This window comes from Monodelphis domestica, chromosome 1 (genome assembly GCF_027887165.1).
Source record: "Monodelphis domestica isolate mMonDom1 chromosome 1, mMonDom1.pri, whole genome shotgun sequence".
Lineage (NCBI taxonomy): Eukaryota > Metazoa > Chordata > Mammalia > Didelphimorphia > Didelphidae > Monodelphis > Monodelphis domestica.
In genome coordinates, this window is record NC_077227.1 from 176,339,120 (window position 1) to 176,352,950 (window position 13,831).

The 13,831-nt window shown below is 35.1% G+C and overlaps 1 protein-coding gene across 1 annotated transcript in view; it reads right to left on the reverse strand.

Annotated features, from left to right (window-relative positions):
* Positions 1 to 309: 309 nt before the first annotated feature.
* DAD1 (defender against cell death 1) overlaps positions 310 to 13,831 on the reverse strand; it is a 28,466-nt gene continuing 14,944 nt past the window's right edge. Inside the window, exons 2-3 of the mRNA XM_001379766.5 lie at positions 13,233 to 13,404; positions 310 to 566 (exon numbers count right to left, since the gene is read on the reverse strand). Of these exons, the coding sequence (XP_001379803.3) occupies positions 13,274 to 13,404 (131 nt within the window). The 3' untranslated portion in view covers positions 310 to 566; positions 13,233 to 13,273. The remainder of the gene's footprint in view (positions 567 to 13,232; positions 13,405 to 13,831) is intronic.

Consider the following 13,831-nt stretch of genomic DNA (forward strand, 5'->3'; position numbering starts at 1 on the left):
CAATTCATTCCAGACTACTTTATAACTGGGTTTCCTGGGATGTCTTTTATCATAAAATCAGGGACTGCCTCTAAAAAAATCTAAAGAATTATCAAGAGATTGTCTTCTCAAAGATGACAAAAGATTTGTTTTCCAAGGACACCAGCAGTATAGCCTTTTGCCAATTTCAATTACACTTACTGAAAACCAGGTTTTGATGAGCTCATTATACACTGCATATTGTCAGCTTAAGTCTTTGCTATAAGAATCATATAAAGCAAGGGATTCCAATATGAGATTAAAATAAAAACACAAAGCCCAAGGCACAAGGAGGATTTAACAAGAAGCACTTTATTTGGAAGGCAAACAAGTTATTACAGTGAGGAAATGACAGAGGTCATGGTGTTAAATGCTCATTACAAAGTACTTCGGAGGAAAGAAAGATGGGCAGAGAATCTTTCCTGTATTTCCCACTTCAAATTTCAAAATAAAATGATGTCTGCAGGAAGTTTTAAGTCTGAATTATGAAAATCTGCTTATCCTCAAGCTGATGTTCTTTCTATCTGAGGAAACCATGAAGTGAAGACCTGTAAAACAATAACAGAATGTAGGTAAATAGATATCCAAAATCTTTTTCAAAAGTCTTTTAGGGGCTACAGAGGATCCACCAAATCCCCTGCTCTAAATGAAAAATCCCCAAAGGATGAAGACAAGCCCTACCATCTTAATTATGAGCAGTAGATGTAATTCAGCACTGGTGTGCAACTGTTTCCACTGGCACATGATAGCAGTTTGCAACAAAGGAAAGTACCAAAAAGAACCTTCAAAGATATGAATTCCAAATGCAAGGAAGCCCTACTTACTAATCAGGACACAGAGACTTTAATGCAGGCTTTACCAAGTAACTAGCTATGCGACACTGCTTCAAATTCTTTAATATTATTACTACTGATAAAAATAGTAATGTAAGATGTTTCTTAAAAAACAAAACAAAACAACAGACTTAAATCTTCTGCCTTAGAGTTAATACTATATATTGGTTCCAAAGCATTAGAACAGTAAGGACTAGGCAATGGGGGTTAAGTGACTTGTCCAGGGTCACATGGCTAGGATTTTATAGTGTTTAAAAGTCTGGTAAAGCACTTAAAATATATTTCCCAATCTGATCTTCACAATAACTCTGTAAGTTAGGTGCCATTATTATCTCCATTTTACTGATGAAATTGATGCAAAGAAAGATTAGGTGACTTTTTCAGTCACACAGTGATGTGTCAGAAGCAGGATTTTAATTCAGGTCTTTCTGATTTTTTGAATCCAGTACTCTTATCCTCTATGCCATCTAGCTGCCCCCAATTAAACAGTAGGTCTCAGTTTCCTCTAGTATTAATTAAAGGTATCAGTCAGGTGATTTCTGAAATCTCTTCGACTCCATAATTTCAGATTCTAAAGCATACCTTTTCTTCTAGATTTGGGGTTGGTGAACAGAGTAAGGAGGAAGCACCCAACTAGAGAGGGAAGTTTGTGAAGGAATCAATATACAGACGAAAAGAACCAATTTATGTCTATATTAAAAATAAGGGTGTTTTGTTTTAAGTGTGAGAAAAAGAACATAAAGAAATATAATATGCCAGAAGTGAAAAGGTTAACTGTTACTGAAGTGATGAGACCAGAAGGGATTCAAAGGCTAATAGGTTGTTAGGGTTGCACATGTAGTTCAGGGTCCTGCTGTCCTGAATAAAAAGCTAAAAGACTCCCAGAAGTGAAAAGAAGGCCAATAAATGTTAAGAAAATGAATAAATGTGTATTGAATGAAAATTCACCAACTTTGGCCATTTCCCTATTCCCCAAAAAGTGCTAATTAATAGGACCAGGCTGATGAAAGTATTTCAGTCAAAGGAAACATTCTTAAATTTAGGGAAATAAAAATATAATTTAGAACATACGGTGTGTTTCTCATTCATCAAAATGAAGTTCTATAAAGTATCCCACACTCAATGATGGGAGGTGGTGAGAAATGTCCCTTACTGAATCACATGTTTCAATGTGGCCCACCAAGGCAAAACTGACTCAGGGGACAAAGAATCTCTTTGATGACAATTTTCTAAGAACTGAATAGAGCTTCTGACATTTCCTTTTTTAGGTAAAAAACCATTTCCCCAGGTGACTCCATGAAGCAGAGATGGTGACAACCCTTAAATAGTTAAACCAATAAAAATGAACTCAGCTTAAAAGTGCAAGAGAAGAATAATGACAAGTTGGGATCCCAACTAATATAATTCCCCTCCCCTAATGCTGAGAAATTCAAAATAGGACAGTTACCTGTAGAAGAAAAAAAAATCAGTGATTAGATCAGTCTTTTAGTAAGCTTAGAGCGAACTAGGACAATGTATAAGGAATTAATTTCCGCACACACATAATACAAGGCTTCACAAACTCATTTCTATTTGAAACATTTATTCATTTGTAAGTAAGCTCTGAATGGATGATATTACCAAATAAATTCTCACAGATGCAGGCTCTCCTTTGAAATCCATCAGAATGAGGAGGTTTTCATCCTGGATCCAAGCTACCCAATCAATAATAGCAAAAGTGGTCTATATGAAAGTAATTTAGCTTTTCTAGGCCACAATTTACTCACATGTAAGATGAAGGATGTGGGCAGCACAATTTAAGAGCACTTCCAAGCCTAAAATCATATGATTTTATGATCTCAGTTTTGTCATTTTGATAAAAGAGTAACAAGCCCATCATTTGCCACCTAACTTAAAGGACTAAAATAAATGCTTAGTTTTTCATTAATCTTTAATGAAAGGAATCACTGAAATTAATATGAAACCATTATCTGTCACAAAAACAATCACCAGTGCATCATTTGTTACATGCTTATGCATTAAATGTCAGATACATATGCATTCAAATTCTCCAAGCTGCAAAACTGCCCCCCTATCTTTTCTAATCTCAATGCGGGAGTTGCTGGAGCATCGGAATATGAGTAAAAAGTATGAATGAGACTAATTGTATTAAGAAGCATATATCCTTCAAACAATGAGAAACACAGCAGAGAAATCAAATCTTAAAGACAATTAAAAAAAACAGCATTAGTTTTGAGATCACCTGTCCAGTCCCCTCATTTTAGAGATGAAGAAACAGATCCAGAGAAAAATTAAGTGACTTTGTCAAGGTCACACAGCCAGTTATTGCCAACAGTGGCAAATGATCTTTACATTAGATAACATTGCCTCTCAATGCCCCTTTCATTCTGTAATTGTTTTCACCTAAAACACTTTGCACTTGGCCCCTGTGTCCCTGGAACATCACAAAACATCACCAAACCTACTTTATGAGTGAGGAAATGTACACAGGAAGTCAAAGTAACAACCACAGGAGCACAGAGTTAAGAGTTGGAAGGACTCAGGCCATCTTAACAATTTCATTTCAAAACAGAAACAGAGGCCCAAAAAGGTCCAGGTCATGTAGGTAGTGACAGATAAACATCTAGGTGATAAATTCTTTAAAACTTAATGCTAAACTATATCAGGAGATGTTCTCAGTAAGAAAGAGAAGTTTTCTTAGTAATTGGTCTAAATTAAATTTAAAATATTTATTAATGAAGACACAAGATATTATAATTAGATCACCTCTTAAGTAAGTAGAAATCATGTAAACTCATAAAAAATCTTTTAGAAAATACAATTAATACTATAAGGGAGAATGGTGGTCTTATAATCTGGTTCAAATCCCACCCCTGTTTCTTCCTAGTTATGTAACTAAACTGCTCATCAACTGTTCCTTTGAGCCTCAATCTCATCTAAAAGAATTAGGGCTAATAAAGCCTGTAGTACCTACTTCTTCACAGGACTGTTGTGAAGCTCAAATGAGATGACCTATAAACATTTGTCAACTATACACATTGAGTGTTATTTAATATTGCAAATAGACTGATTAAACATGAAGGTAAGCTCCTAAAGGGCAGAAGTTATTTCATTCTAATACTACACACACCTAGCAGATTGGCTAAAATGATAGCAAAGGAAAGTAATAAATATTGGAGGGGATGTGGCAAAGTCGGGACATTAATGCATTGCTGGTGGAGTTGTGAATTGATCCAACCATTCTGGAGGGCAATTTGGAACTATGCCCAAAGGGCGATAAAAGACTGTCTGCCCTTTGATCCAACCATACCACTGCTGGGTTTGTACCCCAAAGAGATAATGGACAAAAAGACTTGTACAAGAATATTCATAGCTGCGCTCTTTGTGGTGGCAAAAAATTAGAAAATGTAAGGATGCCCTTCAATTGGGGAATGGCTGAACAAATTGTGGCATATGCTGGTGATGGAATACTATTGTGCTGAAAGGAATAAAGTGGAGGAATTCCATGAGGACTGGAACAACCTCCAGGAATTGAGGCAGAGTGAAAGGAGCAGAACCAGGAGAACATTGTACACGGAGACTGATACACTGTGGTACAATCAAACGTAATGGACTTCTCTACCAGCAACAGTGCAATGATCTAGGACAATTCTGAGGGGTTTATGAGTAAGAATGCTATCCACATCCAGAGAAAGAAATGTGGAAGTAGAAACACAGAAGAAAAACAAGTGCTTGATCACATGGGTCGATGGGGATATGACTGGGGATGTAGACTCTTAAGAGATCACCCTAATGCAATTATTAATAATATGGAAATAGGTCTTGATCAAAGACATACATAAAACCCAATGGAATTACTCATTGGCTAGGGGGTGGGTGGGTAGTAGAACATGAATCATGTAACCATGGAAAAATATTCTAAATCAATTAAATAAATAAAAATTTTCAATTCATTCTAAAACTACATTCCTAGTGCCTAACAGAATTGGTCCTTTAAAATGCTTGTTATCATTATTATTATGGGTGGCAGTAGTGGTAAGAGTTATTGTCAATGATAAATAAGTCCAGAACACAGAAAGTGCTCTTGGATCTTGTTAAGGAAGTGAAGAGGCACACTATAAGAGGCTGGACCTTCTGATTTCTGAGAAACCCTCCATTCTGTGGCTCTGGATCCATGAACTTGGTTGCTTTTATTTTTCTTTTCTTTTTCATTTGGCAATTCCATAGATCTTATTTTTGCATTTAAAAACATGCTGAGGAGTCCACAATACAAAGTTATCTTGCTCTGTGGCCTAGAAGTGCTTTAATTTTTCTGCTTCTGTTATATGAAGTTGATTTATTACTTAGAAAAAAACAACCTTTCTTGATCCTTACTCCACAACGCCCACATGTGGCCAAGGTAACTTGTTTTCACTTGAAGCCTTTTGCGTCTCTGCTGCCCTCCCATGACTAGCAGGAAATGAAATTTTGTTAACCAAAATGACTAATTTCTTGCCCCACACTTCAAGTTTTTGCACTTCACAGCAATATGAAATGAAAATTCCACTAGATGGCAGGAGAATACAAAGAATAGCAGCCCATTCCCACTCATGTATTTTCTAGATTATTTTACTGATGAACTAAAAAAAGCTGCCAGTAGTAGGTGTTCAACTCATTCTCTGCAGCCAGCCTTCTCCTGGGCAGCAGTTAAGCACTATAAAAATTTAAATATCTTTTAAAAATATGCACTTACAGCTGTGTGACCCTGGACAAGTCATTTAATCCTGAGTACTTAGACCTTATCACTCTTCTGCCTTACAGCCAATACACAGTATTGACTCCAAGACAGAAGGTAAGGGTTAAAAAAAAAAAGAAAGAAAAAAATGCACTTATACATATGTGAACATGTAATCATGGAAATCAGGAGGTAGAGTGAATTACTGATAAGCTAATCTATGTTTGGTATATTTTTACTGTTAGTGTTGAGAAATTAAAAGGGGGAATATATAGGAATATGCTAAAGGGTTGTTCCTAACAGAACAAAGTCATAGGATCATAAGATCTTAAGGACCTTAGAGGTCACATAATACCCTCATTAAAGATGATGATGAAATAAGGAAATTAAATGCCTTTATCAAGGTCACACATTCTCTGGGCTACAACCCTAAGGTCTTTTTCTACTTCCAATCCTCTGCAGCATTTATGAAGAGGAAACCAAAAAACCTTAAACTCAAGAGTCAGAAGATTTGGATTTGAATTCAAACTCTGACATTTATTATTTATATGATCATGCTAAGTCTCAGGTTAGGTGGGTAACATGTCAGTGTGACAGAGCTGGGATCAAAAATATCTTAGTGGGCTGGAATATTGAGCCAAATCTAAGAAGATGAAATATAATGGGAATAAATGTACAGCGTGATAATTGGGTTTAAAATATAGAGAGTACTTTATAGTTTACTACATACTTTCCTACAATAATTCTGAGAGGTAAATAGCAAAAAGCACCAAACTGCTGCACAAGCTTATTTATGTCAAAGTTCATTCTTTCAGTAAAGTTATTTTTCTAATTTCTGTTTACTTTTAATTCCTTTGCCAGCTAGATAAATCTAATTAATTTAATGGATGTTGCTTTGGGTTCTATAGGTTAGACTGTGAGCTCATTGAAGGCAAGAATCATATTTTTTTTCCTGTCTATCTATAGCACTTAGTACAGTGCCTGGCCCACATAGTAGCATCCTAATAACTGCCTATTCCTTTGACTTGACTTACAACAGAAGGGAACAATGTTTGGTTACTGGTATACAGAAATACAGAAAGAATCACGTACCAGGCTTTCTCCTGGCTGGAAGCTGACCCTAATTAAGAGAAAGAATCCTACTGTTTTGCTTTATTAGCAATTTTTAAATACCACCCCCCCAAGGAAATAAATAAATAATATATATATAGTACTAAATGAAGTAAATTTGGCTAGACATTATTTCACATAAGAAAGATTTGAGGGTTTTGGTGGAATGCCATTCAGGCAGAACAGCCAAAAAAGCTAATGTTCTCTTAGACTACATTAAGAAAGGCAAAGTTTCCAAATCAAAAAGTCAGTCCCAACCTGGGTCAGTTTAGTTTTAGTGACACTGACAAAAAGAACAGTACCCAGGATGACCATGCAGGGTAGCACATAAGTCAGTTGAGGTCAAGGACTTCCTTTTGTCTTGTTATCCCCAGCACCAAGCATAAAATAGGCACTTGATGAATGTCTTAAAGAGGATTCATAAATTAAGGCCATATAGGTAAGAAGTTTTCTAAATCTTAAATAATACAAAAATATAAGCTGCTCTTGTTATCTCCAATTTTCCATTGATTGAAAATGTTTTTTGCTACTTACCTCTTAGAATTACTGAAGAATTATGTGTAGTAAACTATAAAGTACTATGTAAATGTAAATTATTATTAGAATTAATTCCTTTCTTTCTGGATGTCACCTCATAAGCTTTCCAACTAATTTTTCTGAATCCTGGCTTTTCTCAGATGATACTGCATTCTTGGTCATCCTTTCCAGCCTCAAATGTACCTTCACTTTCACCCACTAACACACAGGTTTTGGAGAGGGAATCAAAACATTGCTTGCTTATTTCACTGCCAATTCCAGATACTTTTTTTCCTACCACCACTTAGAAAACTCACTTCTTTTTCATTTTTCATTCACTATTTTAAAATTTTTCCCACATACAAATCATGGGAGCTATTATCTATTAGTCCCCCAGTTATTCTCCCTCTTTTCTATAAGAGCTCAGCTCACTGTCTTCATCTCCTGCCATCTCTTACCCTTATTTTAAGGAACTTCAATAGTTAAACACCTTACATTCCTAATTCTTCAAACTACTTAAAGCCCACAAACCGATTTCTCTACTCCATCGCTGAAACACAAGGATGGTAACAATTTACATTTCACCATTAGCTACAAGCGTCCTATCTACTTAAAATCTCTAACATTCCTCTATCTGACCATAACCTATCATTTCATTTCCTCTTATGCCTCATCTCTCCTAAATATTCTTTGCCTCCAATCCCTCCAAATCACAGTAGTTCCTGATGCCACTTTACTCTGCTTTGACTTAACTTTCCTATCTTCCCAGTCTAGAACTTAGAATTCTAAATAAATAATTCGAATCCATATTCCCAAATCTTTTACCCCACTGTCCTACCATCACCCATCCCTTACCTAACCCTAGGCCTAGACTACTCCCACATCTCTGTCTTCTACTTCTAGTCACATGTTGTTGAGTGAAGCTAGAGAAAGTCACACAACCATGCTGAATACAGTATATTAATATAATCTAATCAAAAGGGCTTTCTGTAGCAAGGCGATCCTTTTATATTTCCCTAATGGAGTCTCTATCTCACTTTTTACAGAAACTATTCTAAACTTCCTCTCTCCCCACTAGTCACCAGTCTCCCTTTTCATCTGAGGACCTCAATTCTTACTTTACCAAGAAAAGTGAGTCCATTCTCTCCTCCCTTCATCTCAAAACCCCTTGACATTATCTCCCATTTGATTCTCCTTTACTTCAATTTCTAATAATGAGGTGCCCTTTTCTCCTTGCCAAGACCAAGACATGTGCTGCTTTTTTAAAGTCCTTACCTTCTATCAGTATCAATTCTAAGACAGAAGAGTGACATGGGCTAGGCAATTAAGGCTAAATGATTTGCCCAGGATCACACAACCAGAAGTATCTAAGGCCAGAGTTGAAGAACATGTGCTCTTGATCCTAATGACTTCAATTTCTCTAGCAGACTTTAATCATGCCTTCCCTCTAATCTTCAATCTTTCCCTGACTACTGTGCTGTGGGGTGGGCCAGCCTCCCACAGGGGATGGGGTCTTGGAGGTGGGACAGTGTTGGTGAAATGATGGATGGGATACAGCTTTTGCATTCAACCCACAGCACAGGTTTCACAGGATAAACTGCTCCACCTTGGCTGAGGGCTAGCTTTATTTTATACTTTATTTTATATTTTTTATTTTATTTTATATATGTTTTATAGATCATACATCTACTATAGTTTCATTCTCAACATACATGTTTCCATGGAACCTAACAACAGTTTTATTTATATATATATATAACTTCTCCATGACTTTCCTTCCAGCTATTTTCCTATATTCCTATATCTTGCCTCCCTTTCTCAGCCAAATGACTAGGAGTTGTTTATACCCACATCCTCTACTCCTCAAATCTTCTTAATACCATCCTTTCCCACAATCAAAATTATTCTTTCCAAAAGTATCAATGATCTCTATTTGTTGGACATTTCTCAGTTATCTTTCTTGACCTATATCTGCCGCACTGATATAGATGATCACTTTCTATTCCTGGATATTCTGCTTTCTCAAGGGTTTCAATGACACTTCTCTCTCAAGGACTTCATTCTTACGAGTCTAACTGCTCCACTTCAATCTCTTATTGTTTCATCATTCATATCATGCCCCTTAACTCTAGTAGCTCCCCAAGATTCTGTCATAAACCCCTTCCCCTTTATTTCTCTCTCTGGGCACCCTATCAACCTCCATGGTTTAATTAGCATCTCTACACACAAAACTATATAACTAGCTTTAGTTCTCCCCTGAACTTTAGGCCCACATTACCAACTTACTGATGGGACACTTCAACCAGGATGTCCCAGAGATCTCAAACTCCACATAGCCAAAACTGAATTCTTTATCTTTTCTCCTAAATTTGCCCCCTCTTCCAAACTTCTGTACTTCTATTAAAGAAACCACTTTTCCTATATCTCAAGTTCATATTCTGATATAATCTTCAACTCATGTCTTCCACATACCCAATCATGTGTTTCTTCTGTTTCTATCTCAACATCTCCCACATCTGACCCTTTTTTCTCTATTCACCTTAATTTAGGCTCTCATCACCTCATGCCTAAGCTCTAACACTAATCTACTGTTTGGCCTCTGTGCTAAATCTCTTCACATTACAATACACTTTCCAAATAATTGCCAAAATAATTTTCTTTTAAGCCTGGTCCATATCTGACCAGTTCGCATCCCTACTTAATAAACTTCAGTTGCTCCTTATTATAGTTAGAATAAAATATAATCTGCTTGGCTTTTAAAGCTCTTCACAACCTGACCCAAATTCTTTTTCCAGCCTCATTATATTCTGCTCCCCTTTGCAAAATCTATAATCCAGCAGTCTCTTTGTTCCTCACACATGAAACTTTTATCTCCCATCTCTATGCCTTTGTGTTGGCCATTCCATATGCTTGCAATAAACTACTCTGCACATCCCTCTCATAGATGGGAATGTAAATGGCTCAACCTTCTAAACACTTTCCTGAACCTACCAACTACAAGTGCCCTCCCTCTCTCCATCTTGTATTTGTTTATATTAATGTGCCAATATGCTGCCTCTTTCAATAGAATATAAACTCCTTAAAAGTAAAAATTAATTCTCTGTTATTTCTATCTCTCACAGTGCCTGGCATATAGTAATATAGTAGCAGGTGTTTAAGAGATTGATTGCTGTATAAAATAATTTGGGAAATCAACTTTTAAAACACTGTATAAATGTAAGCTTTTATTTAGTATTACTATTTTGATATGTAATTCTAATTGCCATTAGATTTTTTTCAAATCAGATTCTGGTTTATAGGTAAATTCAAGTTCAAGCAAAATCAGAATGTCATAAATATACAAATGTTCAAATATCCTTCACCCATGCAATTACCAAACTTAATTTGTATCTATGAAGACTGCCCAAACTTTTAATGTTCTACTTCTTAGGTTGGTATAAATTACAAAAACTCACTTGGAAACCATGATATGGCTATATATACACATAGAAAAGTAAAAATAAATGGAGATAAAATAGAAGTGGAGCAGTAAAATATGTGAATTGAAATCCCTTGTGAAAAATTCCTTTGGTAATTTCTAAAAGAGTTTCAATAAATGTCTTACCTATGAAATGATTTTATAGACCAATCTAGAGTTGAAAGACTCTATTGTATCACGGACGAACAATTTCAAACAAAATAGGTGGCCCCCAAGTTGTAAATATGGTCTGCAGTATGTAGTTCCTGCTGAGCCTGTTTTTTTGTCTCCTACTGTCCTAATTTTGAAATATTAAGGTCCCTGCAGCAGATGTCTCCTCCAATAAAGACAATCCTAAGAAATCATGTCCCATGAGTTTGTATTTCCCTGGGGCTTGAGAACATTTTTGCCATGCTTTCTCTGCCCTTGTCTTGATTAAATACCATGTCAGTTACAAAAAGAATATCTGACTCAGATCAGCTATCACCAAATTATAGATGCAGTCCAGCAGAGTTTCTATCAGTGCTCCTAACAGCTATTTGGGTTATTTGCTAATGTAAAGATGTCAATATTATTCTGTGCCTTTTAAATGTATTCAAAGAACCTTCCACAATTGATAGTACTCTGGGGTCTCTAGGGCTTCTTCACCTTGTATACAGCCTATAGTCCAAAACTTTGGGTCACATATAATATGTGAATAACACAAATTTACACAAGTTCAGAAGACACAACACGTGATAAAAGAGTACAGAACTGTACTGGAGAGCAGTAAGTCTCAAACAGCCTTTATTTAGGCCAATAGGGAAATAAAAAGGAAGAGAAAAGGGATATCCTCAATATTAGGTGGAAAAATCAATTAATTATTTATGAAGCACCAACTATGTGTCATGTGTATCATTTTTCTAAGACAATAATACCTATTTTTGTTAAATATAAGTTTATCCACTGTCAGGTCAAAGTATATGCCACAGAATGGTTAATCATATGCACATTAAGAATATATATATGCATGCTTGCACTTAGTAGGTGCTCAATAGTAGAATGATTTAACTGTTAACATGAACCTACAAAACCTGTGGAACATCTGGAAAATCCTTACAGACAGAAATTCTGCATAAAAATCTCCACACTAAATTGAAAGAAAAAAACCATTTTATAACTAAATCAAAATGATTTTTTTTTAAAACTTGAGACAATGCATCTGAGCTCTAAGCATCAATCTTTTAAATCTAAAACTATACACTAAATAAAGCAAAACATTTAATTTTCACTTTATAGTAGTAAATCAATTTTCCTCTTCAGGCAAAATCAGAAAGCAAAAAAGATGGGGGGTGGGGAGGTATCTCTTGAAGAATCTGTTTTCTTAAGTTTGTTTTTAAGATAAAATTAGAAAAGCAAGAGCCAGTCATTCTCTTATCTAAATAAATCATCAAGTTTCCTTAATTGTCCAACTCTTTCAAATATAATAAACAATCCCAAAGAAAATGTTAATTTACCTCTCTATAGAATTTATTTAACTTAAAACTCCATTTTTGTCTAAGTTCATTCATAAGCACTCCTTGTATTCTACCTCAAAAACTTAAGACTTAGGAACAAAGAAGTTTTGTTCTTTTCAAAATCTTGTTACTTAAGAATCATATATTCCAATAGCTCATTTTTAGATTAATCCTCAACTCGCCATTTTACTGCAAACTGTTCATTTTTTTCTTCAATTAAATGAATTTCAGCTATAATGCCAGGATCTACAGTGCTCCAGATGTTTTAGCATCATTTAAAGCTTAAAATGGGACTAAGACTTTCAGGACACCTATATTCTAAACCATATAACTACATGATATTCTAACTAAGAAACTTAACAGTTCTTGGGGAAGAGGATATCATGTTTCCAATAATAACAACTCACAAATAAAACTAGGATTATGCTGTTATTCTTTTCTGGCATGGTATTTTGACTGGCATCTATACATTTAAGAAGTTCAATCAGCTTTCTAATAATTTCCAGATGTTGATATAAATATACCTTCACATTTTATATTTAATTCATTAAATTCCCACTATGTATAAGGTGAGAACAAATTATCTGGTCCATTCTGATGAATTTTTTTCTAGCTGTTAAAAGGAAGAGTTAAGATTTCTCAAGTCTCTTCTGGTTTAAAAATGCTATATAGTTAGTCAAATCTACCTTCCACTGAAATTCCAAGGCACTCATAAATAAATACTATAGCACATGGTCACTTGCCAAGAAATAACATCAAAATCAAAGAAACTCAAAGGACATTTTTGCATTACATTTGTATAAAGAATGTCTATTCAGGGAAATAATTTTCTATTATCTTAATAGCATAGAAAAGGATGTATGTTAACAATAGGATTGAGGGATTTATAGCTAGAAATGATCTTGGATTTAATCTTGTCCAATCTAATCATACTATAGCAAGATAAAGTAAATTTCCTAAAGTTTTACAAATACGCCAAAAAAGAATGGATCCAACAAAGGCTTTTTACAAGCCAGTGAAATCTTCTACAGATAAATATTTTAGCAACTAGAATCAGGACATGAAAAACCTTAACAATGTTTACTTACATTGTTCTTTATTTCTACTCGTTTCAGTGAATGGAAAGTTTTCAACCAACAAAGTTCATGACAACGAGGTGCAGAATGGTGCTGGCAAAGAGAAAGTCAGCAAAAGCTCGTTCTGGAGAGATGCCCTGGAAATCTCCCTTGTTCTGTGGGTTGATCTGTATCCTCAAACAAACTGTAAAGGAGACAAAATGAGACATTATTGCCAAAATACACAAAAAGAATTGGACTAAACAGGGTTAGGGGCTCATAAGAACAGTTGAGTAGAATGCTCATATTTCCAAATTTAGGTTTCCAATAACTAAGAGATAAGACAAAGAAAACTGAAAAAAAAAGTATGTCAAATAAAACCAATGTAGCTAAATTAGGGAAAGAGTAAACTAGAAGAAAAAACTGAAGTAAATTTCTTTGAAAAAGATATCCTTTCCAAGATGTTTAAGTAAACAAATCAAATATATAAGAATAAGAGCTATTCTCCAGTTGATGAAGGGTCAAAGTATACAGGCAGTCTTCACAGAAATACAAGCTATAAATAACCATATGAAAAATGTTCCAAATCACTAATATCATAGAAATGCAAAAATAAAACTCTCCACTCTCAT